Here is a 20,000-nt window from a genome sequence, read left to right on the forward strand (position 1 = left end):
GCATTATGTAGCTTGTTATTCTCTTTAAGTGAACATTTTTCTGGTTGAAATACACTGAAAAATGGCAACACAGCAGTAAAAAAATCGTAAAAAATAGGGATAGAAAAAAAGCACCTTTTTGATGTAAATACTTTTTGGTCTTAACATGGTCCGATTTGAAATTTTTATTCTACGGAAGGAAGAGCAAGCCTTCTTCTATCATACTCTCAATTTTGGTCAACTTGCACCACAGGGTCTCAGAGGAGATAGTGTTAGTTGAAGACTACCAAACCTGCCATACACAGACAACTTCAGTTTTATATGCTGGTGTGTTTACGTCCCTGTAACTTAGCGGTTCAGCAAATGAGACCGAGAGAGTAAGTACTAGGCTTACAAAGAATAAGTCCTGGGGTCGATTTGCTCGACTAAAGGCGGTGCTCTAGCATGGCCACAGTCAAATGACTGAAACAAGTAAAAGAGTAAAAGAGAATATGTATATCATGTGTGTATCATTAGCGATTTTCTTCCTCTGTCTTCCCTTCTTTGGACTTTTTCTATATTTCTGATGAAGAGCTTCGCTCAAAAAATGAAATCCTCTGTCTTTTCTTTCCATCCCTGAGCGTCCAATAATACTGTACTTATTCCACGTCCTCGCGTTGTTGTTTTTTCTTGCTTGTTCATGTTTGGATTGACTATATAAATATATATATATATATATGTAAGTTATGAGAGGTAATGGTGTCAAGAAGACTCAAAGGTGTCAGGTAATGCTGAGTAAGAGCTATGAACAGACTATAGTTAAGCTCCAGAATTGGTGATTATATAGATGAGGAGTCCAATGTAGGTCATGTATCAGCATGTGTATATATAAAAAAAATTAACAGAATGAGATAAAAAAACCAAGGCTGTGAAAGATTTCAGAACATTTATAAATAGAAGGTCTTACAGCTGTTTCCAGGATATTTTATATATCCCTTCATCAGAGACAGTGCAAGAAAATGGTTAAATTCTCTTTATAAATGTTCTGAAATCTTTCAAAGCCTTGGATTCTTTATCTCATTCTGTTAATTTATATATTACATGCACAAGGGGGTCCTGAATAGCTCCTGGCTTTCGGTAAAAAAAATACAAGGGGATCAGTTAATTATGATTTTATTCAATATATTCCCTTCTCAGATTCACACACCTGTTGCAGTGGTGTTTCAGTTTTTCTAATCCCTGTCAAAGAACTGAAAGGTTGGGCCTTCAACCAGGTCTTTCATGATACACTTAAAGCCAGGAACCTTTCAGCAACCCCTCATATGTACACACATATATATATATATATATATATATATATATATATAAAATGTACATATCATCTATGACATGTATTGATAGACAAATAGATAGTTTATATGCTGTATATTATATATATAATATATATATATTATGTATAAATATCTTTATATATAAAAGTGAAGTTGAGTGTCTGTCTCCTACGATTTAGATTCCTAACTACTCCCACATTTTGCGGTGCAGTGTAACCAAAAGCAGGTATCTTATAGTCGTGATTCATATCGAGCCCTTCTGGATATTAGCACGTGTCTACGATGAGTCTACGATTTTAAAAAAATTTACCATAATTTTTCCCATTTTTAATGCATTTTTTGCTATTATGTAAGGGAAGTAACTCTCTAAAAATGCTTATATAGTTATTTCCCTTACAAACCCGAGCAACGCCGGGCAATACTGCTAGTATGTTATAAATATATTATGCATGTACATGTATACATATATTATGTATATATCATATATATAAATATATACTGTATATAGTATATATATTACATATCTACATATATATACATCTATATATATACACACATATTCTAGTATTGCCTATCAAAACCCCTGGCAGCTGGACGTCGTGGAGCGAATGGTCACACTGCTCAGTATCATGCGACATGGGCATTCAAAGGAGATTCCACCGATGCTTACCAAAGGGCAGCGAATGCCACGGAAAGTCAGTGGAAGTAAACGACTGCATAGAAAAACAGTGTGACGCAGGTAACAATAACAATTTATTTCTCTTCTTCAGTTCTTCTTCTTCAGTTCTTCTTCTTTAGTTCTTCTTCTACTTCTTCTTCTTCAATTCTTTTCTTCTTCTTCTTCTTCAGTTCTTCTTCAGTTCTTCTTCTTCAGTTCTTCTTCTTCTTCTTCTTCTTCTTCTTCTTCTTCTTCTTCTTCTTCTTCTTCAATTCTTCTTTAATTCTTCTTCTTCTTCTTTTTCCTTCTTCTTCTTCAATTCTTCTTCTTCCTCTTCAATTCTTTCTTCTTCTTCTTCTTCTTCTTCTTCTTCTTCTTCTTCTTCGTCCTCTTCTTCTAATTCTTCTTCTTCCTCCTCCTCCTCTTCTTCTTCTTCCTCCTCCTCCCCTCCTCTTCTTCTTCTCCTCCCGTCTTCTTCTTCTTCTTCTTCTTCAATTCTTCTTCTTCCATTCTTCCATTCTTCCTCTTCCTCTTCTGTTGCTGTTGCTGTTGTTGTTGTTGTTCTTCTTCTTCTTCTTCTTCTTCTTCTTCTTCTTCTTCTTCTTTATTGTAACTCCTCCCACCTCTATTTTCCACTCTACTTCCTATTTCTTTCAATTTTTTTTTGTCTTTTTCTTTTTTATTCACCTTTTATTTGTTTGAGTCATTAGACTTCAGACATGCTGCAGCACTGACTTGAAGAATACATTTTCTGTGGATTCTACCTGTACCTTTCGTTACCAACCCAACTAAAACCACCTCTGGCTCTGTAGTACAAATGTCTTGTTTTCAAACATCCTGAATTAAAATCTTCTACCAAACCTTAGTCACAATTTATGTTCCTAACACTAGCTGAATGATAACTAAGTTATTTTACTAAATTCTTTCTTATATTTAAAATTAATTGAAAGAAACACAGAACATCTCAACAGAAATAAGGTAACAAAAGGGTTAACAATTATTGAGAGTGAAACAGTTATCAGCGAGAAACAGGAATCACCACACAGGTCTTAATAGATTATATTTCCATGTTGCTATGGTAACAGTTAACCCTTTTGAGAACACAGCCTCAGTCACATATATATTTCTGCCTTTCCATTGTAAAATTGCGAACAAGGAGTGGCTGTGTGGTAAGTAGCTTGCTAACCAACCACATGGTTCCGGGTTCAGTCCCACTGTGTGGCATCTTGGGCAAGTGTCTTCTGCTATAGCCCCGGGCCGACCAATGCCTTGTGAGTGGATTTGGTAGACGGAAACTGAAAGAAGCCTGTCGTATATATGTATATATATATGTATGTGTGTGTATGTGTTTGTGTGTCTGTGTTTGTCCCCCTAGCATTGCTTGACAACCGATGCTGGTGTGTTTATGTCCCCGTCACTTAGCGGTTCGGCAAAAGAGACCGATAGAATAAGTACTGGGCTTACAAAAGAATAAGTCCCGGGGTCGAGTTGCTCGATTAAAGGTGGTGCTCCAGCATGGCCGCAGTCAAATGACTGAAACAAGTAAAAGAGTAAAAGAGAGTAAGCCACCCTTATATATATATGTATGTCTATGTTTTAGACTTACCCAACAAGACCCACACCAGCTGGACATCATGGGGTGAGTGGTCCCATTGCTCAACTACATGTGACTCAGGCCACCGAGAGAGATTTCGCAGTTGCTTACCAAAGGGCAGCAAATGCGAGGGTGGGGAGACTGAAGATGAAGAATGCATGCATGAACCTTGTCACGCAGGTAAGGAAAGCATTTAAGAATATTTATGGTACCTTTGCAAAGTTCTAGTAAAAATAGACGTTGCTGTAACAGTCAAAGTTTATTATTATTTTTTTTTTAACTTCTAACTCAACCAATCTTCGATGTTGTTGTTGTTATTATTATTATTATTATTATTATTATTATTATTATTATTATTATTATTGAGTGAGAGAGCAGTTCATGCCATCAAAGTGACACTGGGGTAAAATATACGAAGCCCAATATACCCATCATGACTACCCGTCTGATAAGGGTACACCAGGCACATGCACCACAACCATATGTGCGCGACATGGTGATCTCATATCAAGATAAACAGCACATAACCTTGCAGTTAGAATTTTCTTCAGGTTGAGTAGCCCATCCTGCTCAAAAGGTCCCTGAATAAGGGTTGTTTAAGGATTTTGAAAGAACCACCCATGTTTCCAGAGGTGAATTATTCAAACCCCAAAGAATCCCTCTCAACACATGGCTATGATGCTCCCCCACTTATTATTATTATTATTGACAATTGCAGCGTGGAAGGTGTTTATAAGCCATTTAAGAAACACACAAAAGCCGTTCGATTCATTTCAACATTTAAGTTTAATTTGTCAAAATATTTTCGTCGCTTTAAGACCGTGACCTCTTCACTGACAAAAATCCATGCTGCATCATTGTTTTCATTTCAGTACACGATCTCAGATCAAATCACTTGCTATGCAAGTACTTCTCCGTAATTATTATTATTTATCTTCATAAATGTATTTCCTACGCTGTAATGAAAAAATGTGTAACATGAAATTGAAAATATATACTAAATTTTCCAATTTTATTATGATTTTGATTTTGACTTTTGATTTTTCCAGTTTCAGCTCATGAGCTGTGGCCATGCTGGGGCACCGCCATTTATATATATATTATATATTATATATATATTATATATATATTATATATACGTAAAAACACGTAAAAAAAAGCACGTAAAAAACACCCACTACACTCGCGGAGTGGTTGGCGTTAGGAAGGGCATCCAGCCGTAGAAACACTGCCAGATCTGACTGGGCCTGACGAAGCCTTCCAGCTTCACAGACCCCAGTTGACCCGTCCAACCCATGCTAGCATGGAAAACGGACGCTAAACGATGATGATGATGATGATGATGATATATATATTATATATATATTGTTATCAGTTATTTATATGTACGTATGTATGTATGTATGTATATATATATGTATTCATCATTCCCTCTCTCTAACTCTTCCTCCTTGACTCTCTCGTTGCTGACACTCTCTCTTTACTCTCTTTACTCTTTTACTTGTTTCAGTCATTTGACTGTGGCCATGCTGGAGCACCGCCTTTAATCAAGCAACTCGACCCCGGGACTTATTCTTTTGTAAGCCCAGTACTTATTCTATCGGTCTCTTTTGCCGAATCGCTAAGTAATGGGGACATAAACACACCAGCATCGGTTGTCAAGCAATGCTAGGGGGACAAACACAGACACACAAACACACACACGCATATATATACATACATATATACGACGGGCTTCTTTCAGTTTCCGTCTACCAAATCCACTCACAAGCCTTTGGTCAGCCCGAGGCTATAGTAGAAGACACCTGCCCAAGGCGCCACGCAGTGGGACTGAACCCGGGACCATGTGGTTGGTAAACAAGCTACTTACCACACAGCCACTCCTGCGCATGATGAAAAGGAATCTATCTTTCTGTCCATTTCCTTCCTAAAGACAAGACATGCTTATACCTGTCTCCTCTCATAGCTCATCCTCCTAGTGTTCATAATAATTTGTCCATCGTCTTGGCTTAACAACCCTCACCATTTGTTTTTACTGTCTTCTTCTCACTGTCCTCTTCTTGTTACCACTTTCACCTTCTGCAAAAAATCCCAAATTTTATTTAATTTGCTTTGCAGGAAGGTCTGTTTCAATGAAGTCGCATCTTGTCCTAACCTTCAAAACATGGAGTAGATAAAACAGGGAAAACTGATGAAGGGGAATATTCTTTATGTTGAATATCTCGTTTCTCTTTTTGTCTTTTCCGTTGTTCGAAAAAAAGTTCGTTTTCTATATTTTTGTTTTTATGTTTTCATTTCTCATTGTGTTCAACGTTTTTTTGATGTCCTGTACCCAGATATGCATGTATATATTCATATATATGTAGGTATGTACACATATGTATGTATATATGCATATATTTATGATATGTATGTATGTACATACATATGTAAACCAAGAAGAATAACAGGGAAACAGCTTACATGTACATCTGTATATTTTAGGATTGCTGCACAAAGCCAACAGCAGCTGGACATCATGGAGTGAATGGTCACATTGTTCATCAACATGTGACTCAGGCCAGCGAAAGAGATTTCGCAGCTGCTTACCGAAGGGTAGCGAATGCGAGGGAAATGTTACCGAAGACGAAGAATGCATGCACAAACCTTGTCAAACAGGTAAGGAGAACACTTGGAAATAGGACAGACACACGGATTAAGCCGATTATATCGACCCCAGTGCATAACTGGTACTTATATAATCGACCCCGAAAGGATGAAAGGCAAAGTCGACCTCAGCGGAATTTGAACTCAGTTTGCCGTTATGTTCTGAGTTCAAATTCCACTGAGGTCGACTTTGCCTTTCATCTTTTCGGGGTCGATAAATTAAGTACCAGTTACACACTGGGGTCGATATAATCGACTTAATCCGTTCGTCTGTCCTTGTTTGTCCTCTCTGTGTTTAGCCCCTTGTGGGTAATAAAGAAATAGGTATTTCGTCTCTCTTTATGTTCTGAGTTCAAATTCCGCCGAGGTCGACTTTGCCTTTCATCCTTTCGGGGTCGATAAATTAAGTACCAGTTACGCACTGGGGTCGATATAATCGACTTAATCCGTTTGTCTGTCCTTGTCTGTCCTCTCTGTGTTTAGCCCCTTGTGGGTAGTAAAGAAATAGGTATTTCGTCTCTCTTTACGTTCTGAGTTCAAATTCCGCCAAGGTCGACTTTGCCTTTCATCCTTTCGGGGTTGATAAATTAAGTACCAGTTACGCACTGGGGTCGATATAATCGACCTAATCCGTTTGTCTGTCCTTGTCTGTCCTTGTCTGTCCTCTCTGTGTTTAGCTCCTTGTGGGTAGTAAAGAAATAGGTCAGGAGAGCACTTGAAAATATTCGCTCGTACATTTGCAAAGTTCACATAAGCAAATGTTATTGTAGTAGTCACAGGTTTTTGATCTGTTTTGAATTCTCATCTATTTTCAGTTACCTTTGAAATGAATTTCTTTTTGTAGTCTTATTTCTGGTTTACCATGATGTTCCATGCCTCTAAGGTTCTTCTATGAGACGAGATATTTATTCTTAGTCTAGAATGTATTTCATCTCGTTACCTGAAGGGCTGATATCCAATCATCTGATGCATCTCAGCTTGGATGTAATTAGTTTTGTTTCTGCTTCGGTCCAATCGAAACTGCGTATGCTCCATCCATCCACCCACCACCGCCACTCCACCCTTGCCACACACAACTGATATTGTATCTTACCTTTTATCTTTTACTTGTTTCAGTCACTGGACTGTGGCCATGCTGGGGCACTGCCTCAAAGAATTTTTAGTCAAATGAATAATCCGTAGTATTTCTTTTATTTCTAAGCCTGGTACTTACGCTGTCAGTCTCTTTTGCTGAACCACTACGTTATGGGGATGTAAACACACCAACACCAATTGCCAAGCAATGGTAAGGGGACAAAGACATGCACACACACACACACACACACACACACACACACACACACACACCACACACACACATACATACATACATATATATACATGACAGGCTTCTTTCAGTTTCCATCTACTAAATCCACTCAAGGCTTAGTGTCCTTGAGGAAGGGACCTTCCTTCACATTGCCCCAGTCCCCTCAGCTGCTGAAATGAATTCTAGCTGTAATTCAAAGGGCCAGATTTGTCACATTCTGTATCACACTGAATCTCCTTGAGAACTATTTTAAGGGTCCACGTGTCTGTGGAGTGGTCAGCCACTTGGACATTAATTTCATGATCAGGCCGTTCTGTTGCTTGAACCAACTGGAATCTTTGTCGTCATAATGACAGAGTTCCACCAAGGTCGTTTTTGCCTTTCGTCCTTTTGAGATCGATGAATTAAGTACTAGTTGCATACTGGGGTTAACCTAATCCACTGGCACCCTCCCCAAAAATTTCGGGCCTTGTGCCTAGAGTAGAAAAGAATATATTTAGATCCGAAGTGGTGAGCTAACAGAAACGTTAACACGCCGGGCGAAATGCTTAGTTGTATTACACCTGTCTTTACATTCTGAGTTCAAATTCTGCCAAGGACGACTTTGCCTTTCTTACTTTCGGGCTTGATAAATTAAGTACTAGTTGCGTACTGGGGTTGATCTAATCGACTGGTGCCCTCCCCCAAAATTTCAGGCCTTGTGCCTAGAGTAGAAAAGAATATATTTAGATCCAAAGTGATGAATTATCAGAAAGTTAACACGCCGGGCGAAATGCTTAGTTGCATTTCACCTGTCTTTACATTCTGAGTTCAAATTCTGCCATGGGCGACTTTTCCTTTCATCCTTTCGGGGTTGATAAATTAAGTACTAGTTGCATACTGGGGTTGATCTAATCGACTGGTGCCCCCCACCCCAAAAAATTTCGGGCCTTGTGCCTAAAGTAGAAAAGAATAAGATTCCTATGTATGTAGTTATTGAAGCAACTAGATGTATTCCACAGATTATTTGTTCAATTGCGTCTAGTAGTGTGTTGTGTTGTAGTATACATATATATGGAAGACCAGACATTAAACAATGATGATGATGATGATGATATATATATATATATATATACACATATACATTTACATATATATATATATATATACACACACACATATATATACACACACATATATATACACGCACACACACACATATGTACACATTTATATACACACATATATATATATTCATACACACACACATATATATACACGCACACACACACATATATATACACACACACATATATATACACACACACATATATATACACACACACATATATATACACACACACATATATATACACACACATATATATATATATATATATATATATTAAAAAGCAAAGAGAAGAGAATGCTTTGAGAATGTTGTCATGAAGGAGAGCATTGGTTTTTCAGGTGATCCGGTCGTGCTGACATGAAAGGGGAAAAAGCAAATTGAAAAGAAATTAGATTCATCTTTCATGACATCAGTTCTGGAAGTTCACTTGTTTTTCTTACCAAATTCACAAGGTTCCTGGTGGCTGGTTTCCTTTTGATGACTGCTGGGCTTCGGCAGCAGTGACAGCCATAGCAGTGGTAATGGTGGTGGTGGCGGCAGCAGCAGCAGCAGCAGCAGCAGCAGAGTAGTAGTAGTAGTAGTAGTAGTAGTAGTAGTAGTAGCAGCAGCAGCAGCAGCAATGAAGAACTATGAAAGAAGGCGAGTAAGTACTGGGGGTGGGGGAAAGAAGGGGGAACTAACAGCCGGGTCATTTTCGAAGACCCAGAATGGAAACGTAAACACCTGAAAGACTTTCCCTCCCACTTCAACTATACTTCCTCTGCTTCTGTCCCTCCCCTCTCTCCCGCTTTGCTACTCACTGCCACTCCGCTTAATACCTTCTATTTCTCTTTTTCTTTGTACCTCCTCCTTCAAACTCTTTACCTCTTCCTATGAAGTATGTGTGACACACACCGCAGATACATACAAAAACAAACAAAACTAAGCATATTAATATTATTGATATATATTTCCACACACACACACACGAATATATATACCTGAGTGTGTGTGTGTATGTATCAACATGTATGCATGTATATATATATATATAGCCATGATAGATCGTTAGCTCCTACACGCATTTTTTTTCTCTCCTTGTTTCTCTCCTTGTTTTTTTCTGTGTATCTTTCTGTCAAAGAGCGTAGGCTCGAAATGTAAAAGACTTGTTCTATTTCTATTCCTGAGCGCCATACTAATACATTTGTTTGTTTGTACTCCACCTGCCTTCGTCTTTTGTTTATTTTCGTAAACCTTCCCGTTATATATATATATATTTATATATTTGTTGAGTTGATATAGGACTGTGTTCTATAACTGCTCATAATACACCTGATATATATATATATATATATATATATATATATATATATACATATATAAATTTTAGGATCACCAAACAAGACTCACAGCAGCTGGACATCATGGAGTGAATGGTCACATTGTTCATCAACATGTGACTCAGGCCAGCGAAAGAGATTTCGCAGCTGCTTACCGAAGGGTAGCGAATGCGAGGGAAATGTTACCGAAGACGAAGAATGCATGCACAAACCTTGTCAAACAGGTAAGGAGAGCACTTGGAAATATTTGTTCTACATTTGCTAAATTGATGTAAATATTATCTTTCATCTTTTAATCAAGAGAAAAGGGCAATATTTATGACCTTTTGACAGGGCCTCTAAGACTGATTGAAGGGAGGGATGAAGCTATATTGAAACTGGAGCGAATAAGGCGGCGAGCTGGCAGAAACGTTAGCACGCCGGGCGAAATGCGTTGCCGTATTTCGTCTGCCGTTACATTCCGAGTTCAAATTCCGCCGAGGTCGACTTTGCCTTTCATCCTTCCGGGGTCGATAAATTAAGTACCAGTTATGCACTGGGGTCGATGTAATCGACTTAATCCGTTTGTCTGTCGTTGTTTGTCTCCTCTGTGTTTAGCCCCTTGTGTGTGTAGTAAAGAAATATATATTGAAACTGGAGATTTCACCCAGGTTCTTGTAGCAGATTGGACACTGCTAAAAGCACAGATAGGTCATCTTGAGGCATTAAATCCGGTGATGGATTTAAGTTTATCGCTTCAGTATCAAATTCCCGTTGTTGTAATCATGATAGACTTTAGCTGTTGTTGCGAGGGGGTTTGTTGGCTGGTCTGAGGTGATGACAGGTTGAGGTGATGAATGAAAATGTGTTTCTCATGCTGCGTGAAGAAGTAACTGACAATGCCCTTAAACAGTTAACAGGTGATTTTGTTACTGGACATTAAAGTTTTAACTGTGTTGGTCTTTTAATAATACTAACAGTTATAATTACAGCGGTGAGCTGGCAGAAATGTTAGCACACCTGGTGAAACGCTGAGCAGTATTTCGTCTGCCGCTACGTTCTGAGTTCAAATTCTTGCAACCTTTCAATAGTCTTGACTCTCAAGGTTGCAAGACGCAATGAAAATTTTAGGAAAATAAAAATAAGAAATAAGTGGAAATTTTACTGGTGAGTGTGTTAAATTATAAGGCACAAAAGAAAATTACTCTCCCCAGACACAAAAGAGTATATATATGTATATATTATAGGTTATGAGAGGTAATGGTGTCAGGAAGACCCAAAGGTGTCAGGTAATGCCGAGTAAGAGTTATGAACAGACTATAGTTAAGCTCCAGGTTTGAGGATTATATAGATGAGGAGTCCAACGTAGGTCATATATCAGCATGTGTATATATAAAAAAATTAACAGAATGAGATAAAGAATCCAAGACTGTGAAAGATTTCAGAACATTTATAAAAGGAAAGTCTTACAGCTGTTTCCAGGATATTTTATATATCCCTTCATCAGAGACGGTGCAAGAAAATGGTTAAATTTTCTTTATAAATGTTCTGAAATCTTTCACAGCCTTGGATTCTTTATCTCATTCTGTTAATTTTATATATATTAATGAATGTATGTATGTATGTATGTATGTGTATGTATGTATGTATGTATTAACCATCTAACCTGAATTGGATGTGCTGCTTAGAAGGCCTTAGACTACAGTGAATGTCCCAAAAAATATTCGTATATAGACAACAAATGTTAAAAAGTACAGGTTATATTAGCTGACAAACTTTTCCTCAATCACCAGATGGCACTACTGAATCACATGATTTCATGGATCATCAGTAGATGCTAACCAAGCACCAAATACCAGATCGAAAATCAGTGAAACTGATGTAGCATAATACTAATTAAACAGCAAATGATAGCGTAAAAAGCTGGTGGGCTGTGAATAAACTAGCTCTTAGCTGCAAAAGTGGCCTTTCTAATGAATATTAATTAGCACATCCAATATGAATTCATGTTTTAGAATCACTCAACAAGACTCATACCAGCTGGACGTCATGGAGTGAGTGGTCCAGTTGCTCAACTACATGTGACTCAGGCCACCGAAGGAGATTTCGCAGCTGCTTACCAAAGGGCAGTAAATGCCGTGGAAGTATTACTGCAGAGGAAGAATGCATGCACGAACCTTGTCGCCCATGTAAGGAAAACCTTTGAAAATATTCACTGTACATTTGCAAAGCTAATGTAAATATTATTTTTCACCTTTTAATCAGGAGAAAAGGGCAATATTTATGACCCTTTTACAAAACTGTATTCAAACTGGTGATCCCACCCAGGTGCTTATAAGGGAGTGGATTCCGCTAAACACACTGAAGGGTCATCTTGTGACATAAAACCTTGTAATGGATCAAGTTTATCACTTCAGTGTGAAATTTCCATTGTCATAATTGTCACACACACATACACACACATATATACACATATTTATACTCATATATATATATATATATATATATATATATATACACACACACACACACAAATATATACAGACACATATATATGCATACATACATATATAAATAAATGCATACACACACACGCATACATCATCTTCATCATCAGTTTTTAACATCCCTTCTTCCACTCTAGCATGGGTGGGACTGTGTGTATATATATATATATATATATATATGCAGGGCATTATCAATAAGTACCTCAACTGTTGCCATAGTAATGAAGGTAAAGCACACAGAGTAAAGCCACTTGGCACAGATTTACCTTGAACTCTACTGTGCATGCGCACTAAGTTTTAACAGTCTAGCCCACTTCTTCTGTTTACGGCAGTGCTTGGAAGGAAGGTGTGTAGCGTGTGATCATCGCATTGACTATGACAGAGAAAGTTGAGCAGAGAATCTGCATCAAATTTTGTCAAATGTTTGGCAATACCAGCTGAGAGGCCTACACAAAGTTTACAAAAAGTTTTCACTGTTCTCAACACAATCAAGGAGATCTTTTACAACTGAGACCCGAGTGTCTTTTTGGTCAGTTGAAAGCAGTTTTGGCACAAACTTGGCAGATATGCATCTCATACCCAAATCTTCAGTGATAAAGGACTGAACTGAACTGTAACTCACCTGTACATCCTCTGATAACTCATGGTTGGTGATTCAACGATTTCCCCTCACAGCTGCACACACATCTGCAATGTTTTTCTCAGTTCTGCTGGTTGCAGGTCTCCCAGAACTTTCAACAATACCAACATTTTTTCAGCTCTCTTGGAAACGTTTGAGCCACATGTATATTTGTGTGCAACTCTACACTCCTCTCCATACACTTTCTGCAACTTTGTGCATGCCACTGAGCAGGTGTCACCATGACAACTTTCTCTGTCGTGGTCAATGCAATGATCACACGCTACACACCTTCCTTCCAAGTACTGCTGTAAACAGCAGGAGTGAGCTGGAACATTAAAACCTAGTGTCCATGCACAACAGAGTTCATGGTCAAGCTTTGCCAAAGCTGCTTCACTCTGCATGGTTTAGCTTCATTGCTATAAAAACAATCCGGATACTTATTGATCAAACCTTGTATATAAACACATACACATATATACATGCATATATATATACCACTATGCCTAAGTGAAATCGTAACATATATCATCATCATCATCATCATAATTTAATGTGCGCTTTCCATATATATGTGTTTTAGATTTTATCAACAAGACCCGTACCAGCTGGACATCATGGAGTGAGTGGTCCGGTTGCTCGACTACATGTGACTCAGGCCGCCGAAAGAGATTTCGCAGCTGCTTACCAAAGGGCAGTGAATGCCGTGGAAATATTACTGCAGAGGAAGAATGCATGCACGAACCTTGTCACAAAAGTAAGGAAAACCTTTGAAAATATTCACTGTTCATTTGCAAAGCTAATATAAACATTATTATTTTTCATCTTTTAATCAAGAGAAAAGGGCAATTTTTATCATCATCATCATCATCGTTTAACGTCTGTTTTCCGGGCTAGCATGGGTTGGATGGTTCAACTGGGGTCTGGCAAGCCAGGAAGCTGCACCAGGCTCTAGTCTGATCTGGCAGTGTTTCTACAGCTAGATGCCCTTCCTAATGCCAACCACTCTGTGAGTGTAGTGGGTGCTTTTTATGTGCCACCGGCACAGGGGCCAGAGGAGGCTGGCAAATGGTCACGATCGGATGGTGCTTTTTACATGCCACTGGCACAGAAGCCGGTCAAGGCGGTGCTGGCATCGGCCACTTTTGGATGGTGCTTTTTATGTGCCACCAGCACAGGTATCACAACTACAATTTCCATTTGATATTGATTTTGATGTTGATGTACTTTTTTCTACAGGGACTCTAAGACTCATGGAGTGGCGGGTGGGTGGGGGGTGGAGAAGAATGAAGCTATATTGTAACTGGAAATTTCACCCAGGTGCTTGTGACAAAGAGGACTCTGCTAAAGTCATTGAAGGGTCATATTGTGGCATTAAACCTTGTAATGGATTAAGTCTATCACCCCAGTGTGAAATTTCCATTGTTGTAATTGTCACGGATTTTAGGTCTCTTTAAATTCTGGTCACATCAGAAAGGAGCATGGCTTAGTGGTTCGGGTATTTGGCACATGATCGTAAGGTCATGTGTTCAATTCCTTGTGGTTCGTTGTGACTCTAAACGAAACTCTTCATTTGACGCTGCTCCAGTCCACTCAGCTGGCACAAGTGAGTAGTACCTGTAATTCAAAGGGCCAGCCTTGTCACGTTCTGTGTCACAATGAATCCCACTGGAAACAAAATTATAGGCGTAGGAGTGGCTGTGTGGTAAGTAGTTTGCTTACCAACCACATGGTTCCAGGTTCAGTCCCACTTCGTGACATCTTGGGCAAGTGTCTTCTACTATCGCCTTGGGCTGACCAAAGCCTTGTGAGTGGATTTGGTAGATGGAAACTGAAAGAAGCCCATCGTATATATGTATATATATGTGTGTATGAGTATATGTTTGTCCCACCAAAATGCTTGACAACCGATGCTGGTGTGTTTACGTACCTGTAACTTAGCGGTTTGGCAAAAGGGTCCGATAGAATAAGTACTAGGATTACAAAGAATAAGTCCTGGGTTAGATTTGCTTACTAAAGGCGGTGCTCATATATATATATACGATAACTAATATATAGTCTTCTTGACTAATTTTTTTTGCACGTTAGACCACTGGAAATGTAAATTTTGATTGAATATTTTAAATTTAATTAAATTCCATTTCCCTTTTGATATGATATATATATATATATATATATATATATGTATTTATATATATGTATATGTATATGTGTGTGTGTGTATGTATATATATATGTTTGTGTATATATATATGTATATATATCTACACATATATATGTACCACTATGCCTTAGTGAAATGATAACAATCATCATCATCATCATCATCATCATTTAATGTGTGCTTTCCATATATATATATATATATATGTGTGTGTGTGTGTGTTTTAGATTTACTTAATAAGACCCGTAGCAGCTGGACATCATGGAGTGAGTGGTCCGGTTGCTCGACTACATGTGACTCGGGCCGCCGAAGGAGATTTCGCAGATGCTTACCAAAGGGCAGTGAATGCCGTGGAAATATTACTGCAGAGGAAGAATGCATGCACGAACCTTGTCACCCAAGTAAGGAAAACCTTTGAAAATATTCACTGTACATTTGCAAAGCTAATGTAAATATGTTTCTTCTTTTAATCAAGAGAAAAGGGCAATATTTATGATTTTTTTACAGGGCCTCTAAGACTGATTGATAGAAGGGACAAAGCTCTATTGAAACTGGAGATTTTATCCAGGTTTTTATAACAGAATGGACTCTGCTAAAGGCACTGAAGGGTCATCTTATTTCTTTACTGCTCACAAGGGGCTACACACAGAGGAAACAAACGGACTAAGTCGATTATATCGACCCCAGTGCGTAACTGGTACTTATTTAATTGACCCCGAAAGGATGAAAGGCAAAGTCGACCTCAGCAGAATTTGAACTCAGAATGAAACGGTAGACGAAATACCGCTACGCATTTTGGCTAGCATGCTAGCGTTTCTGCCAGCTCACCACCTGGAAGTTCATCTTAAGGTATTAAATCCGGTGCTGGATTAAGTTTGTTTCCGTTGCTGTAATTGTCACAGATTTTAGGTCTTTTAAAATTCTGGCCGTATCTGAAGGGCATTCGACTCACAATCATGAGGTCAGCGGTTCGATTCCCAGTGGCCATTGTGTCTTTCAGGGAGACACTTTATTTTACATAGCCCCATTTACTCAGATGGCAAAAAATGAGTAGGACCTGTATTTCAAAGGGCCAGCTTTGTCACATTCCATATAACACTGAATCTCTCTGGGAACTGCATTATGTGTAAGCATGTCTGTGGAATACTCAGACACTTATTTTTTTACTCTTTTACACATTTCAGTCATTTGACTGTGGCCATTCTAGAACACTGCCTTTGGTGAAACAAATCGACCCAAGGACTTATTCTCTGTAAGCCTAGTACTTATACTATCGGTCTCTTTTGCCGAACTGCTAAGTTTTGGGGACATAAACACACCAACACTGGTTGTCAAGTGATAGTGGAAGGACAAACACAGATACAAAGATACAAACACACATAAATATATATGCAAATCCACTCACAAGGCTTTGGTCAACCAGAGGCTATAGTAGAAGACACTTGCCCAAGGTGCCACACAGTGGGACTGAACCCAGAACCATATGGTTAGGAAGCAAGTTTCTTACCACACAGCCATGCCTGTGCCTAGGAGGCTGTTCCATTAATCAAATCAAATGGAATTCATATTTTTATAACCGGCAGAGCACCAGCTGTATAATATTGTGGGTCCTTCATTGCAGGTCCATACCTTTCAGTTTTTCTTTATGAGCCAAGATATTTAAGCCTTCAACATTTATACACAGCTGTGTCATCAAATGCTCAATTATTTGGGTGGGGAGGCACATGGCATAGTGGTTAGGGTGTTGGACTCATGATCATAAGATTGTAGTTTCGATTCCTGGACCAGGCAACACAGTGTGTTCTTGAGCAAAACACTTCACTTCACATTGCTCCAGTCCACTCAGCTGGCCAAAATGAGTAACAACCCAACATATTAGCTATTAGCGACAAAAATGGCATTTCTAATGAATATTAATTAGCACATCCAATCTGAATTCATGTTTTAGAATTACTCAGCAAGACCCGTACCAGTTGGACATCATGGAGTGAGTGGTCCGGTTGCTCAACTACATGTGACTCAGGCCGCCGAAGAAGATTTCGCAGCTGCTTACCAAAGGGCAGTGAATGCCGTGGAAATATTACTGCAGAGGAAGAGTGCATGCACGAACCTTGTCACCCAAGTAAGGAAAACCTTTGAAAATATTCACTGTACATTTGCAAAGCTAATATAAACATTATTATTTTTCGCCTTTTAATGAAGAGAAAAGGGCAATATTTATGACCTTTTTTTTACAGGGCGTCTAAGACTGATAGAAGGGACAGACAAAGCAGTATTCAATGTGGAGATTTCACCCAGGTGCTTGTAACAGAGTGGACTCTGCTAAAAGCACTGAAGGGTCATCTTAAGGCATTAAATCTGGGGCTGGATTAAGTCTATCACCCCAGTGTGAAATTTCCATTGTTGTAATTTTCACGGATTTTAGGTCTCTTTAAATTCTGGTCACATCTGATATTTCTGGGGTTTTTGTTTTTTTTTTCCAGTTTTATATTTCTGGTTTGGTATAATATTTTGTGAAAGCACATGGGTTAGTTGTTAGGGTATTTGGCTCACAATCGTAGGGCTGAGAGTTTGATTCCCTGTGGCTACCAGATGCACTCACAGCACTTCATTTGGCCCAAGGCTATAGTAAAAGACATGTGTCCAAGGTTCCACGTAGAGGGTCTGACCCCTAGAATCACATGGTTGGGAAACAAACTTCTTCCCACACAGCCACTCCAGCGTGGCTGTGTGGTAAGTAGCTTGCTTACCAACCACATGGTTCCGGGTTCTCATCCCGTTGTATAACACTTTGGGCAAGTGTCTTCTACTATAGCCTCAAGCTGACATACTTACATACACACATACATACATACATACATACATACATACATACATACATACATACATACATACATACATATTAATAATACTACTACTCTATATAAATCTCTCTGAGAGATTTAGAAATGTATTATTTATATAATCATCATCATCATTGTTTAACACCCACCTTCCAAGCAGGCATGGGTTGGACAGTTTGACAGGGCCTACCCCAGGCCACTGTGTCTCCTTTGTCAGGGATTTTACAACTGGATGCTCTTCCTAACATCAAAAGCTCTTCAGAGAGGATTGAGTACTTTGTACATGGCACCAGCACACATGAGGCCAGTTTTGACAGGGTTTTTAAAGCTGGATGCCCTTCCGAATGCCAACCACTTGGAATGGATGCTTTTTACATGGCACCAGCACTGGCAGGGTCACCAAATAACTTGCAAGACAAGGAATTTTGAGAGGAGGCGGGAGCATTGGAAGAAGGGTCCTTGTGTCAGATAATGAAAGGTTAGAGTAAGACAGAGAGGCAGAAACAGGTGTGTATATGTATGTATATTTATGTTTCAGAATTATCCAACAAGATCCATAACAGCTGGACATCATGGACTGACTGGTCTCATTGTTCATCATCATGTGGCTCAGGCCGCCAAAAGAGGTTCCGCAGCTGTGTGCCAAAGAGTAACGGATGCCTTGGAAATATTACTGAAGAGCAGGAATGCAAGCACAAATCTTGTCCGATAGGTAGGGAAAGCACTTGAAAAATATTCACTATACATTTGTTAAGTTTTAAATACTATCTTTTATATACGAGCAAAACGCCCTCCCTCCACCTCCATCCAATGGACGGTGCTGATTTGTCAAACATTTAAACCAAATTTTCTCAAAACAACTTGTCCCATAGGCCTCCCCTTTGAGAAACACTAATCGCAACAGCTAATGTACTTGTGCGTGCAAATGCACGTTTCCACGGCTTTATCGATTGCATTCTCACCTGGAATTGATTTTTGTAATTTTTTCAAGACTTATACACGCCCTGATACCATTGGTATCTACATATCAAATTTGAGCACAATCGGATGAAGGATGCCCGAGATCCTAGAAGACACACACACAAACAGACGGAACGTATTTTATATAATAGATATATAATATATATATATATAATATATATATATATAATATATATATATATATATATAACAGACATTAAATGATGATGATGATGATGACGATATATATATATATATATATATATATATATGTTTCTTTATTGGCCACACAGGGCTGAAGACAGAGGGGACAAAATACAAAGTAGAGCTTTTCTTTTTGGGAAGAGAAGAAGGAAAAAAGAAAAAACAGGGGTGGTAGAAATTCGATCAAAAGGGATCATAAAAAAATTTTTATGGCCTATCAATAGGGATCATGTATAGCTAGACAGACAGACAGACAGATAATATATGTACACACATAAACACAAACACCTGTGACATTTTGTCAGCCTTGATAATTAAAGAGAAGTCGTCTATTTCAGAACATGTGACGGCACCGATGCACGGAGAATGGGATGAATGGAGCAACTGGGCCCCGTGTTCCACCTCTTGCGGTAACGGCCGACAAAAGAGGGTCCGCAATTGCCTTCCGCTCAAGACTCACTGCTTTGGCAATCGCAAGGAAGTAAAAAGCTGCCTGAAAAGAAATTGCACTCAAGGTGGGGGATATATTTGGAATTCTGTTGATGTAAGTCTGTTAGCGCGTGTAATAAAACCCTGCTTGATTTCTCTGGTTGTAACAGGCTTATATACTAATTAGTTATGTCCAGGTGCAGGCGTGGCTGTGCGGTAACGAGCTTGCTTCCCAACTACATGGTTCCGGGTTCAGTCCCACTACTGTGTGGCTCCTTGGTCAAGTGTGTTCTACTGTTCTACTATGGCCTTGGGCTAACCAAAGCCTTGGGCTGACCAAAGCCTTGGGCTGACCAAAGCCTTGGGCTG

At 38.9% G+C, this 20,000-nt stretch overlaps 1 protein-coding gene across 1 annotated transcript in view; it reads left to right on the forward strand.

The window, feature by feature from the left end:
• LOC118767674 (A disintegrin and metalloproteinase with thrombospondin motifs adt-1-like) overlaps window positions 1-20,000 on the forward strand; it is a 57,418-nt gene that overhangs the window by 21,344 nt on the left and 16,074 nt on the right. Inside the window, 9 exon segments of the mRNA XM_036512628.1 lie at window positions 1,855-2,028; window positions 3,548-3,721; window positions 6,026-6,199; window positions 9,977-10,150; window positions 13,615-13,788; window positions 15,423-15,596; window positions 17,144-17,317; window positions 18,577-18,750; window positions 19,541-19,717. Coding sequence (XP_036368521.1) covers window positions 1,855-2,028; window positions 3,548-3,721; window positions 6,026-6,199; window positions 9,977-10,150; window positions 13,615-13,788; window positions 15,423-15,596; window positions 17,144-17,317; window positions 18,577-18,750; window positions 19,541-19,717 — 1,569 coding nt within the window.

This window comes from Octopus sinensis, linkage group LG23 (assembly GCF_006345805.1).
Source record: "Octopus sinensis linkage group LG23, ASM634580v1, whole genome shotgun sequence".
Classification (NCBI taxonomy): Eukaryota; Metazoa; Mollusca; class Cephalopoda; order Octopoda; family Octopodidae; genus Octopus; species Octopus sinensis.